Below are 13,778 nucleotides of genomic sequence, written 5' to 3' on the forward strand. Positions count from 1 at the left end.
CACACACACACCCCTCTCCCTCCCCACATGATACTTGAGGCTTGTCCTTGAGCCGAAGAGGCCCGTTTCATTTATGAGCCACTAAACTCTCTGGAGCAAGCACATACGCTTAAACACATGCACATATTCAGGCATGTATACTGCCAAATACACACACACACACACACACACACACATGCACATGGACGCACACACACACACACACACACACACATGCAGATTTTGAAGCATGTACAAACAGAACAAGCAAACATACTGCAGCCCACACACCTACAGACACATATTCAAGAATACTACATGCATCAAAACCCACACAGCGTGCAGCCACATACACACCCAGACAGCGGCATTGGGTTGACAGTAACTCACTTTAGCGGCTTTCAGCAGGATCTCTCTCTCCTGCTCGTCCTTCCTCTGCTTCTCCAGTCTCTCCAGCTGCTCGAAGAACTTGAGCTGTGAGCGCACGTCTGCGGACTGCTCGTAATATTCATCGTCCTGACAGAGAGACAGACGGAGAGACGGCATTAGACGGAGGGAGACACAGCGAGACAGACAGGGACACGGAGGGAGAGAGAGAGAGAGAACCAGGCAGAAAACGAGAGAGCGTGACAGAAATATGGAGGGGGGGGGCAAGCAGACACAGACGGACACAGAGGGAGACAGACGGAGAGGGAGAAACAGGAAGAATATGAGAGAGACAGAGACCGAGAAGAGAAAAAGAGAGAGCGAGAGAGAGAGAGAGAGAGAGAGAGAGAGAGAGAAAGCATGGGAGACAAAGATGGAGAGGTAGACAGACAGTGTGGGGGGGGCAAAAGAATGAAAGAAAACAACAGAAAAAGTGAAAGAGACAGAGACGGTGTAAGACAGGTGATAGAGAAAGACAAAGTAGGGGATGGGGGAAGGGACAAAAAGATTCACTTTGGACACATCTCACACCAACCACTGCCACCAGTCTGGAGACAACAAACGATGATACAACACAACACAACACAACACAGTCATTTCTTTTTTACAAGACACGCTTTTCTTCGCTTATGGTGGCGCTGTCTTATGGTGGCGCTGTCTGATGGTGGCGCTGTCTCCCATTTAAGAAGTGGAATCACAAGTTTAGTGGGAAACACAAAGTTTGTGGCTCATCAAAAGTTAATAGGATAATTGTGTGATGAGTGTGAGCGTGAGTCTTTGTGTGTGTGTGTGTGTGTGTGTGTGTGCCTCTACTGCATTCTCTCTATCACTCTCTTTTCTCTATCCGTGTGTGTGTGTGTGTGCGCCTCCATGTGCCTGCATGTGAGGAGGAGCTGGGTGGCGTGGAGCAGAGAGACATCAGAGAAGGCTCGTTGCTGGTGTGCCCCTCTTCCTCTCTCCTTCTCCCCAGTCTCTCTCATCCTCCCTCCCCCCTTTGTTCCGTCGCTGAGCCTGCACTCCCGCCGAAGCCCCGCACTCTTTAAGGCCGCTCCGTCTCTCTCTTCCTCCCTCTCTTTCTCTCTCTCTTTTTCTTTTTTCGCTGATGTCAACAGAGTGGCTTCACAGAGAGACTTGGGGGAGGAGGAGGAGGAGGAGAAGATGGAGGTAGGGGACCAGGAGGGAAAGGGGTGCCTTCACGCTTCTCACACACCTCATTTACAAAACCACAAAAAAAAAAGAAAAGTCAAAAAACAAGACTGGGACAGCTGTAATGGCGCTCTCCCTTCTCCCTCCTTTCTTGGTGTCGGGGGGTGGGGGGTGGGGGGGGCCCTTTTTCAAAGTTTCTCCGCTTCTCTAAAGTTGGGGTATCCGAGTGATGCCGAGGGAGGGTGGCGGGTGTGTTTGTGCTTTAAAGGAAACCAGTTAAATGGGGGTACACAGTTTTATTTCGAGGGTTTGAGAGAAGTTACCAGTAACAACAAAGACCCTATTGCTGTACACAGACTGGGACCCAACAGGACTTCACTTCCTACACAAAGTTTTGACTGACTGCCTGCAAAATCTGGGCTATCCTGTTTGTCTGTTTCAAAGTAAAAACACATACTTCATAAACTATTGCAGTGTGCACGCATCTGTTTGCCGCATAAATGTGCACATGTGTATGTGTGATGGAGATGTACTGCAGCACATACGTCAGTGTCTGCAAGTCTGTGCTTATTTATATGCATGCATGTGTGCGTGTGTGTGTGTGTGTATGCGCTCATGCATGCGTGTGTAAAAATGTACCTTACAGGAGTCCAGTCTGTGTTGTGCGATGGTGGACACCTTCTCCACCACGGTACGGAGCCGCGACTGTGTGGCATGAGAGATGAACGTGACTGCCTCCATCGGAACCTCAGTGACTCCAAACTTCTTAGCTGCGAGGCCCAGACCGCACACACACACACACACACACACACAGACAGAAGCATACAAAAACACACTTAAACCTGTTCAGGTATTTAGCTGACACTCTAACACAGTATTCCAGAGCCACTCACAATGACCACATTAGTAATATAAGCTTCAACTGACTATTATAACGACCACGGATGACTAGACTCGCTAGCCCGTGGCTAACAGGTCGGACCCTTCAGTTGACTGGTTAGCACAGTTGCCTGTGGTGCAGGCTACCCGGGTTCGATTCCCGGCTGCTGCGGCGGTTCCCGGCTGCCCCCTGAATTCGCTACACTGGTGTCAGAAGTGGGATGGTGAGACCGCGAGGCCATCGGAAGCTCATGTGCCCCGAGGAGTGAGGGAGCTGATATGCTGAAGCGCGGGGACGTGCTTCCCGAAGGAGCGGGGTAGTGTAACGATCACGGATGACTAGACTCGCTAGCCCTTGGCTAACGGGTCGGACCCTTTAGTTGACTGATTAGCATGGTCACCCGTGGTGCGGGAGACCCATGTTCGATTCCCGGTCACGGTTCCTGGTTGCCCCCTGAATTCGCTATATTGGGCCAGACCCTTTAGTTGACTGTTTAGCGCAGTCGCCCATGGTATGGGAGACCCAGGTTCGATTCCCGGTCGCGGTTCCCAGCTGCCCCCTGAATTCGCTACAATATTATAAGCAACCAATAGGCATTAATGCAAAGGTCATATAGTATGTGCTTGAAAGTGAGAAAAAAGAGCGAGGAAAAATAACAGTAACAGCCTCTCTCTCTCACACACACACACGGACAAAAACTCTCTGAATTACTTATGTGCAATTAACTCCCAGAAGTAGGACTCGTTGCATAGGGAAGTTAATTGGTTTCCGAGTCTTAGAGTAAATTCCAGCATGACTTTAGTGGCTAAGCTCCTTCATGTGTGTAAACGACATTGACCATCTCCATCTGAAGGATAATTTAGTTTCCTGGGAGCAAAACTCATCTGAGGGAGAAGAGGAGAGACATTGGTTGGGTTACTGTCTGCTTTCAACTTCCTTTTAAAATGTGCCATTAACATAATTTCCTCCCTAGTACCCTTTTAAGTAAACCACACCAATTATTTAAATCAGCGCTACAATACATATAGTGCTCACCAGCTTACGCCTTGAAACGAATGAAGGGAACCCTGTAAGCCTGATAATTAGTGCAAAAATACAAAAAAATATTTCTCTGCGTCTGATGTCAAAAAGCAAAAGAAAGAAAAAAAAACATGAGAAGGTCTCTGCTTCTTGAAAAATAAGATCTTTAAGGAACATTAATATTTTAGAAAATGGTTAAGGGACAGAGCTAATGACAGCATGTGTGCTGTGAGCAAACGTGCGTTACACAGCTTGTATACTGTGACCATTCACCTGGAGAACAACGGCAGCCCACACGCACTCAACAGCCTTAATAAGCCACTTTCAGTGCCCGATTTGAGATCATCTGCACGGCGTTAAGGTAACGGTGCAAAGCTGACACAAACAGAGAGAGTGGGACACACAGAGGAAAACAGGTGAGGGCACTGGTCGCCATTACCCAAAGCACCCATAAGGTTGGACTGCATACATTTTTAACACATATGGATCCAGTAGGAAGAAGGAGACAGTCGTAATCCATTGAGATTTTGTGTGTGTGTGCGTGCATGAATGTGTCCTTGCATGTGTGTGTTTATTATTTCCAGTGCCCTGCGACAGTATTAGCACCCTTGACCAATTTTTCTGGCTCACAAATGATAAGCTGAAATTCCTTTCCATGACATCTTTATTTAGAAACACTGGGAATGAAGGCTGTTTACTTTACGGTGACACAGGTTTTATGTTAAAAGATGTACTTTAAAGAAACATAAAACCCGAAATGTGCAGTTTGCATTAAATACTGGACCCTTGCGCTCTGGAATCTGCGAGTTTATACTCGGAAAAAATCTCGTCTTAACGAACCGCCTTACTGGTTGACTTGAGGAAGACACATCTTTCGAATATCTCGGATCTGTGATTAATGAAGACGGAAGACTGGGAAAAGAAATTAGGAGCAGAATCGCCATCACAACAAGCGCAATGACCAAGCTCACCACGACCTGGAAAGATAAAAAACTTAGAATGAATTCAAAAATGCAACTGCTCTGCACCATCACAATAGCAACTCTTCTATACGACGCAGAATCCTGGACCCTGACAAAAGCTATGGAGAAAAAAATACAAGCCTTTGTGAACTTACAGCATATAGAAGAATGCTGCAAATCCCACACACAGCACACGACACCAACACTGAAGTGCTGAACAGAGTTAAGGACGCTATTGGTCACCATGATAGTTTACCGACAATGGTAAAAAAAAAGAAGAAATTAAACTGGTATGGGCACGTTTGCCGAATGGAAAGGACACTTGCAAAGGACATCCTGCAAGGCCTGGTAGAAGGGACTAGCAAGAGAAGGAGTTCAAGAAAAACCTGGGTAAACAACATCGGAGAATGGCTAGGGATAAGCATAGTGGAGGCGGGGAAAGCTGCGATGGATAGCGAAACGGCTGAAGAGACTGGTTGAGACATCATCAGCTGTGCTCCTACGACCTCCATAGGTTATGGAACTGATGATGATGATGATGATTACTGGTCTTCAGCTGTTACCATGAATGTATTTTCACATTTTCTGGATAAAAACCTCACTTTGTTGAAGGATCACTGGTCAAGCTGTGAGTCCAAAGGAAATGTGTGAAAATTGAGACTTAAGAGCATTCTACAGAAGTTTCTCTTCTTTCAGCTTGTTCCCCGTTTCTCAGGGGTCGCCACAGTGGATTTTATAGTTTCCATCGGTACCCTGCGAGGGCACAGCACCAGCGGTAGCTGTTGTTAACCCGGGCCTCAATCGGGAATAAGGAAGAATCTATTGTCATTTCATTTCATGTACTTGCGTACACAAAAGAAACAACATTTCGTTTCCCCCAGCCCACAGCAGTGCAACGCAAAAGACAAAAACACGTATCCAAAACTTCCCCAAAACACCACCACCAAAAACATACAAAAACAGAGAGAACAAAGCAAAAAAACACAAACAGTTAACAACACAGTCCACCCAGTGCAACACAGTCCAAAAATTCCTCTGTCCAGAGAACGAACGCCAGCGAGGATGACTGTCGGAACTGCCGGTCTGCATGGGCTAGCAGTTAGCTTAGCCTGCCCCGCTTCCGCATCCTGTCAGACCACCCTCAGTGTTTCCTCGTTGGGCGCAGCGCAGCGCCGAGCAAGGGCCCTGGTCCTTGGGCCCACCAGACCCCGGGTTTTCAAAGTGGGGGCCGCCAGGAGGCACTAGGGGGTCCAGGAGAGGAAAATGAAAAATGCAGTTAAAAAAAAAATAAAATAAAAATGAAATTAAATATATCAAAAAATAATAATAAAAAAATACTAAAAGAAAGAACTGTTGATGAATATTGTAAAGCGCAAATGAATGTTTGGTTAATACAAGAAAGAATATTGAATATAATACAACTGAGAAATTATTTGAAATGTAAATTAAATTAATATTGCATTCATAAAAAATAAGGAATATTAAGAAGCTGTATGTTTGATTTTTTATATTTGCCAGTGTAATTTAATTTTCTTTAAGCCATGTCGCAATAGGGGGGCCCCAGCCAGAGGCTACTGCTATTAAGGGGTCCTTGGCATGGAAATGTTTGGGGACCCCTGCACCAGACGCAGCAGACCAGGCTCCCTCAGCTGATCCAACGCTAGCTCTCCAGCCAGACACCTTCGACACACAACTCCTGCACTCCACACGACACAAATGCAGACGCAGACAGAAACACTGCACAGTCGACGCTAGGCGAGGCTGCCGCCAGACCGCCTCAGTGTTTCTTCTTGGGCGCAGCTCCAGGCAGGGCCGTAGTCCCTGGGCCCATAGAATACAGCAGACCGAGCTCTCTAAGCCGATCCAATGCCAGCTCTCCCAGCCATTAAACAAAATCGATGATGAAAATAAAAACATCACATGATGGCACAACTTAGATGCAGATGTAGATGTGGACAAAGACACCGCATAGTCGGTACTGTGTGAGGCTGCCGCAAACGTGACTTCACGCCGCCATCTTTCCAAAACCAATCCAGTATGGAGCCTAGACCGATCCAGTAATCTGCATACTGACTTGGCAAAATTTTTCGTCAGATGGCCTTCCTGACACAACCACTAACTCTAAAGCGCTGGTTGCCATCCCACCCCATGCCTGTTGCAGAAGAGCACTCTATAGAAGTTAAAATAATAAAAACGCATGCATTAGGATACAAGGTATACCAACAAAATAGTGGTAGTTGTAGTGAGCACATTTGCATCAATAACCAGAAAGGGGAAGCTGCATCACACTGCTTAGAAAAGGCAGTCCGTCAAAACTCAGTACTCAAGAGATATGTTGTGAGGAAAGTTCAGACAGTGGAGCAAAGGTGCACCAGTCAACAATATCAAGAGCTCTATCAAACTGGCCTGAATGGGAAGGTGGCAAGACAGAAGCCTTTATTCAAAAAGAATAAACTCAGAGCATGTATGAAAGCTGCCAGAAAGCATGAGACCGACTCTGAGACGAGATCCGGGGAAACGGTTTCGCCGTCAGATGAGACCAAGACAGAACATTTTGGTCTAAGTTCAAAACATCACATATGGCATACAACTAACACTGCCCTCAAGAAACACCATCCCAACGGTGACATGTGGGGGTGGCAACTACACTTTATGAGGATGCTTTTCATAAGCAGGGACTGGGTATCTTGTCAAAACTGAAGGAAGAATGGACAAACCAAAATACAGGTCATACTGTGAGAGAATCTGTTTCAGTCTGGTACTCTTAGGGCAAAAGTTCCCCTTTCAGTTGGTCAATGATCACAAGCACAAGGCCAAAGTAAGACAGGAATGGCTTAAGAGTAAAATGGTGATTGTCCTCCAGTGGCCCCAGTCAAAGTACTGGCCACAAATCCATTGGGGATCTGTGGCACTATTTGAACATTGCAGTTTACAAGACTGTCCAACCAACCTGAACAACATGGAGCAACCTCCGCCAAGAGGCATGGCCACCGCCATCAGTATCGTCAATATTGCCATGGCAATACCACTTCTCAAACAAGTATTGCCATGCAATACCCCTTTTTCACAGACCATATGGCGTTTATTTCATTTAGAAGACTTGAGTAACCAGTAATGAAAACCTAATTTTATGTAGGGATGAATCTGATTATATCTGCTAGGATTAATGAAAACATTCGACTTTATCAATGAGCTAGATATGACACGTTGCATCATCTGAGTGCCCTTGCACGACTACCATGGCGGTGCATGTGCACTGTGTTGTGACAGACAGTTGGACCGATCCTCCACCACCACCAGACCTCCACAACCAGAGAATCAACTCTAGTTTATCATAAGTCTCCATAGCTGACATTTAAGTCATTTGGATCATAATTTAAAATGACGCAAAATGTAAATGATCAGAAAGTGTCCCACTTTACCTCTATTCACTGTATTTAGACATTATAATTAGGATAACTATCTCAATTGGGTTCATGCTTCTTGACCACCATATAAGGTTTTGGGTTCACCAAGCATAGTAAAATCTGTGAGAAACATTGCAGTGATATGATTCACAATCAAATTGTTCAAATATTTCACTTTTTTTTTGGCCTTTTCCCCCTCTTTTTCTCCCCTATTATACTTGGCCTATTACCCTATTTTACGAGCCATCCTGGTTGCTGCTCCACCCCCTCTGCCGATCCAGGGAGGGCTGCAGACTACCAAATGCCTCCTCCGATACATGTGGAGTCGCCAGCCGCTTCTTTTCACCTGACAGTGAGGCGTTTCGCCAGGGGGACGTAGTGTGTGGGAGAATCACACTATTCCCCCCAGTTCCCCCCCCCAAACAGACGCCCCGACCAACCAGAGGAGGCGCTAGTGCAGCAACCAGGACACATACTCACGTCCGACTTCCCACCCGCAGACACGGCTAATTGTGTCTATAGCGATACTCGACCAAGCCAGAGGTAACACGGGGATTCAAACCGGCGATCCCCATTTTGGTAGGCAATGGAATAGACTGCTACGCTACCCGGACGCCCAAAAACATTTCACATTTAATCATACAATAACCACACAGTACAAAAAATAGGTAGCTTTATGAGTCCTTTATCTAATGCATACACTATATTTTGCTTGGCGAGAAAGTTTGGCAATCCTACTTTTACACTAGTGATGGCACGTATGCCAGGAGGGACGGGCAAAAAGCACTCCCAGTGTGCAAAGCTGATACATATTCACCCCCAGACACTTGGAGCTGTTATTGAAGCAAAAGGTTGCTCTACCAAATATTAATTTGTGGGGTTTGAATACTTAGGCACATATTTCTAAAAACACACCCTTGACAGTAATTTTAAAATTACTGTCAGAGCGTTTACATTGAGAATAAAAATACTAATTTGAAAAATGTACAATTTGCAATCCAGGAAAAATGAACTATCAAGGGGTATGAATACTTTTGAAAGGCACTGTGTGTGTGTATGTGTGTGTGTATCTATCTCTGCAGATCTGGACCTTTGAGGTAGCAGCGTATCATCATTTACTCTGAGAGGCTACTCTGATGAGCTCCAGCTGTGCCTGTGTTCCAGGCCCCTGCCACTCCGAGGCAAGCTGCCGCTCGCCGCTTCACAAATGAAACTGGCCTCTTCAGCTCAAGGACAAGCCTCAAGTAGCATGAGGGGAGGGGGAGGTGTGGGGAGAGGGGGAGATTTTGAAATTCTGTGTGTGTGTGTGTGTGTGTGCATGTGTGCGTGTGTGTGTATGCGCATGTGTGCATATGTGTGTGTGTGTTAAAAAGAAAAAGGGGAAGCACAAAGACAGCGGCGAGATACAAAAAAAAAACGATGCTTGAAGAGAAATGGAGAGAGAAACAGGAAGAAAGATAGAACGACAGAGTGGGAGAGAGAAATAGCAAGAGGACAGAGAGGGAGCGAGAGAGATAGACAGAGACAGAGGGAGAGAGAGCTAGAGACAGAAAGAGAGAGAGAGAGAGTGAATTAGCCCCTCTCCTTTGATTCAATATGTGAAATAAAAGCCCTGCAGGACACATGGGCACTGGCTCCATCCAGTCCTGGTGTTGTCTACCTGTGTGTGTGTCTGTGTCTGTGTGTGTGTGTGTGTGTGTGTGAGGGTCAAGGGGAGTGCAGGGGGAGTTGAGCCGGGAGTAGAACCTGGTGTGTGTGTTTGTGCGCGCGCATGTGTGTGTGTGTGTGTGTGTGTGTGTACAGAAATGAAGAGTAGCCGAGGTTTTCTGATTGAGTCGAGCTGGCAGGCCGGGAGAGCCTCCCTTGGACTGCTGTCAGCTGGGAGCTCGCTGCGGCCAATCACTGACACAACAAAGCCACACAAGTGCCACTCCCCAGCAGGGGGCGCCTCGGCCTCCTGCCTCGCTTTGCCCCCACTTGTCCGACCCCCCTCCCTCCAGATTCACCTTTATTTTTTAAACAGAGCTCACAGCTCAAGGCGGGAGGATAACAACCACGCCAAGGTACCATGTAACGGCACATAACCTCCGGGCCCCCCAGCCACACAGAGGATACTTAATGGCGGTACAATGAGATAAGGGTGCGAGACTCTCCATCACGTGGCATTACACGGTGCTTTTTTGATCCCACACGCATGAGAGAGATGCTAGGAACATTTTATTTTGAGTAATAATGCCCATTAATATGTTTTCACAGGTCTAATGCACCGCGGCAAGAGCCTGACGTGACCTCACCGACAGTATTGATTAGCACATTGCAGCACTATCGGCGTGTCACATTCCATTGAAAAGGAGTACCGAAAAATCTTGTAGCCGAGTCTTGTTCCTCTAAACTCTGTTCCTTTAGTCCGCAGGACAATCTGACAGCCAGCTTTCAAAAGACAAGCCCATAAAGTATTTATGTCTGTGCCTGGGGTCCAGTGAGTTCAGACAGCCACTGAAGAATTCATTAAAGGAGGTGAAAGAATTGGTAACTGTATCAAATTTAAACTGAGGCCAAACAAGAAAGGGCTTGGCCCGAGCAATTGAAGAAGAGAAAATCAAAACTGTCTCGGTGATGACACTACAAATGCAGAACCAAGACCGCGTTCCCGAACACAAAAGACAACACGTGGCGATTTCATCATTAACACAGCCCGGCCTGGATTCTCAAACTGTTGGTGTTTTTACTGTGTTTTTCTTTTTCTTGTGGTTGGAGGGTATGGGGTAAGCCGTGGTTATGAGCGATCCGCTAACATGTTGTTGCTCCCGCAAAGAAAATGGCAACTGTGTGTGCAGTGGTGGGGTGTTCATGCTAAGACTATATATAAATTGGGAAGAACGGGTTTGTGAGGAGATTGCTCACATCGCATAATATTCATGTTGTCACTCTCCCAGGATGGCGCCCCTCATAGACACCAGAAACAACACTGGATGTTCTGTATCGGGTCTCTATTCTCATTTTGATGGGAATGTTTTCTAGACCTTTCAGTATCTAAATAGATGTTTCTTTCTTTTTTTCTTGTTGGAATTTTCCCCTTTTCCCTCCCCAATTGTATCTGACCAATTACCCCTCTTCTAAGCAGAGGTGGAAAAACCTGGTCCAGAAAGTAAAAACCCTAACTGTGTCTTTACTCCACCCATGTACTAAACCAACAGATTGCACTGACTAGTTTCCCAAATCAGCTGATTTAATAAATGGATGGAATAAAGACACAGTTAGGGTTTTTACTCCTCCGACCGCTACGCTACCCGGACCCCCACTGAATAGATATTTCTGACAGTTATGTTTGTCTGAGGTTATTTTTGCAAGCGCGCTTGTTTCACCTGTTTCCAGAATGCGTCTGTGGAGCAGGCCCGGGTGGAGGAAAGCCTCATCTTTACAGGAGCGGATCTGCGTTCCCACCAGCTCCGAATTGGTGGCCAAGATTCGAGCGCTTTCCTCGTTAAGGTTTACCCCAGCCATGGAGGCCACGTCATTGATGTCATCATCGTCCCTAATGTACAAAAGATTGAACATGATCAGTACACTGCAGAACAGGATGTCATCAGGTTTTAAGATACATTGCAAACTTTAAATACATTCATATACATTCGTTGATGTGGATGTATTCATATAGTGTGTTTGCATAGTTTGACTCGCTGTTCCTCGTTGTTGCAGTACTTGGCATCCTTTTCAAACTCATGTCACTTTGCTGGAAAAAAAATAAATAAAAGAAGCTCCTGCCTCAACCATCTTTTCTAGCATCTTGTCTGATATGAAGTGTCCCTCTCCGCTTTACTAATGTCTTCATAAAAAAAATGTTAATGGGGTTGGAGGATCCCGAGTACAATTCCTCGTTCAGCACTATTTCAAAAGACTAGTCCTCTTTGCATAACTACTTAACATTAGCACGCAAGGATTGTTTGCCTCCAACATTACAGCGAATCTATTAAAAATAACATCTTGAAACTATAACTTTTCTCCCAAGTATTTGCATGGGTGAAAATGTGCATTAGTATTGTTGTGACAGCGCCCCAGAGAGCTTTGGACATAGTGATGTAGTGATCCCATTCCAGCGTCTATTTATGTCTGCACACAGTAAGGCAAGGAGATGAAGAGCGTTTGGATGGAGGCTAGCTGGGGTAAGGATGCTCCTGAGGATTGGCGCTGCTCGGTGATGAATCTTGCTATATAATAATGTCAACAAACTCCGGTTACAGACTGGTGCTGTGCTCAGCAGTACAGATTTACCTCATGACTGGGTCGTTTCTCAGGAAAAACGATGAGTTCCCTGTATTTACGTTTTCTAAAATGATTGTGCACATAGCGGATAGTGAATCCACTCAAACTCTGCTTGGTCCATTCCTTCACCTTTAAAAACCGACATGACAACAAGTTACTGTAATAGCTGTTTTCATTCTCTGCACCAGTGTCGCAAAGGGCAAATTTCTTTACATTTACTGCAGGCCGACTCAAAGGGATTTTGAACTAGTAGTCTAACACAGCACCCCGTAGACCCACCACCCGCGGAGATGAGCACTGGGGTAGGGTGCAATGCAGGCCGGGCAGCAGGGACCGAGGCATGCCGACCTTTGGCATCGCAGACTGGTCCAGGAGGACCAGCTGGGAGGAAACCCCGGGGTAGACCCAGAGCTCGCTGGGGGGACTACATGTCCATTCTGGCCTGAGAATGCCTTGGGAACCCCCAGGAGGAGCTGGAGGGCGTTGCTGGGGAGAGGGACATCTGGAGTGCCCTACTTAGCTTGCTGCCACCGCGACCCAACCCCGGAGAAGCGGCTGATGATATGAGAGAGAGAGAGAGAGAGAGAGAGAGAGAGAGAGAGAGAGAGAGAGAGAGAGAGAGAGAGAGAGAGAGAAAGAGTCAGAGAGAGAGAGTCAGAGAGTCTAGCGCAGCTGAGCACTAACATGCTATGCACATAAGGCTGGTCCAGACTATGCAGTGAAACCTCTGTCTGGCAATGGAAGAGAGAGCAGAGAACCACTGAATTTACTGTCTTGCCTCCACAGTCATTTACATACATTCCACTGTTTTTAGTGCTGACAGAGCCTACGTATGCCAGCCTCTGTGTGTGTGTGTGTGTGTGTGTGTGTGTGTGTGTGTGTGTGTGTGCGTGCATGTGTGCATGTGTGCATGCGGTGCTTTGCTCTGGCCCAAACGTTCTCCCAGGCGCCTGTGTGTGGGCACACAATGTCAGCCTACACCACCCCACTGAGGCCTTCCTGCTCCTTGGTGGAAGCTGCTGTGAGCCTATATGAATTTTGACACCACAGTGGGAGGTTGACAAAGGCGATTAGAGCAGCTCCCTGAACCACATACACCACGAACTCATCTCCTCCAACACTGAGTCTAATTATGCCTTCAAAGAAAAAAAAATCTACCCAACTGCACAACCATGGATACATGCAATCATACCTTCCCCTCCACCTCGGGCTGTACACCTTTCATCATCATGTCCTCATGGATAACTTGACCTATGCCAAACAAAAACATGCCACGGGCTTTGTCCACTTGGGTGCACAAGAGATCTGCTCAGAACTTAGCTTTAGGGGTGAAAACTCTTGACTATTTAGGAGTTAAGTAAGCAATCACTTCAAGTCTATCATCAAGACTGCCACATCACTGGGCTTCTACTCAATGGGAAACAGCCTTTACAATGTGTTTGAGATTGCTACCATGCTAGTTAATGGAGATATCGGCGCATGGTTTGATTTATCCATAGAGCGCAACATATGTGAACCATCTTGTTAATGAGGAACGATCATTCCTCAGATGACTGCATCAGATAAAGATTTGATGATGATTTACAGATTTTTAGCAAAGTTTCTTTCCTTCATAAAAACTGGTTGAAAAGAGAGCTCCATTGGGTCATTCATCGATGGATTTGCTTTCCCAAGTGTTTGCATGAGAGGTCCTCA

The 13,778-nt window shown here is 46.4% G+C and overlaps 1 protein-coding gene across 1 annotated transcript in view; it reads right to left on the reverse strand.

Annotated features, from left to right (window-relative positions):
• LOC130112072 (transcription initiation factor TFIID subunit 4-like) overlaps window positions 1–13,778 on the reverse strand; it is a 151,167-nt gene that overhangs the window by 84,624 nt on the left and 52,765 nt on the right. The window contains exons 10-12 of the mRNA XM_056279372.1: window positions 11,186–11,355; window positions 2,191–2,321; window positions 370–495 (exon numbers count right to left, since the gene is read on the reverse strand). Coding sequence (XP_056135347.1) covers window positions 370–495; window positions 2,191–2,321; window positions 11,186–11,355 — 427 coding nt within the window. The remainder of the gene's footprint in view (window positions 1–369; window positions 496–2,190; window positions 2,322–11,185; window positions 11,356–13,778) is intronic.

Source organism: Lampris incognitus, chromosome 4, assembly GCF_029633865.1.
Source record: "Lampris incognitus isolate fLamInc1 chromosome 4, fLamInc1.hap2, whole genome shotgun sequence".
Lineage (NCBI taxonomy): Eukaryota > Metazoa > Chordata > Actinopteri > Lampriformes > Lampridae > Lampris > Lampris incognitus.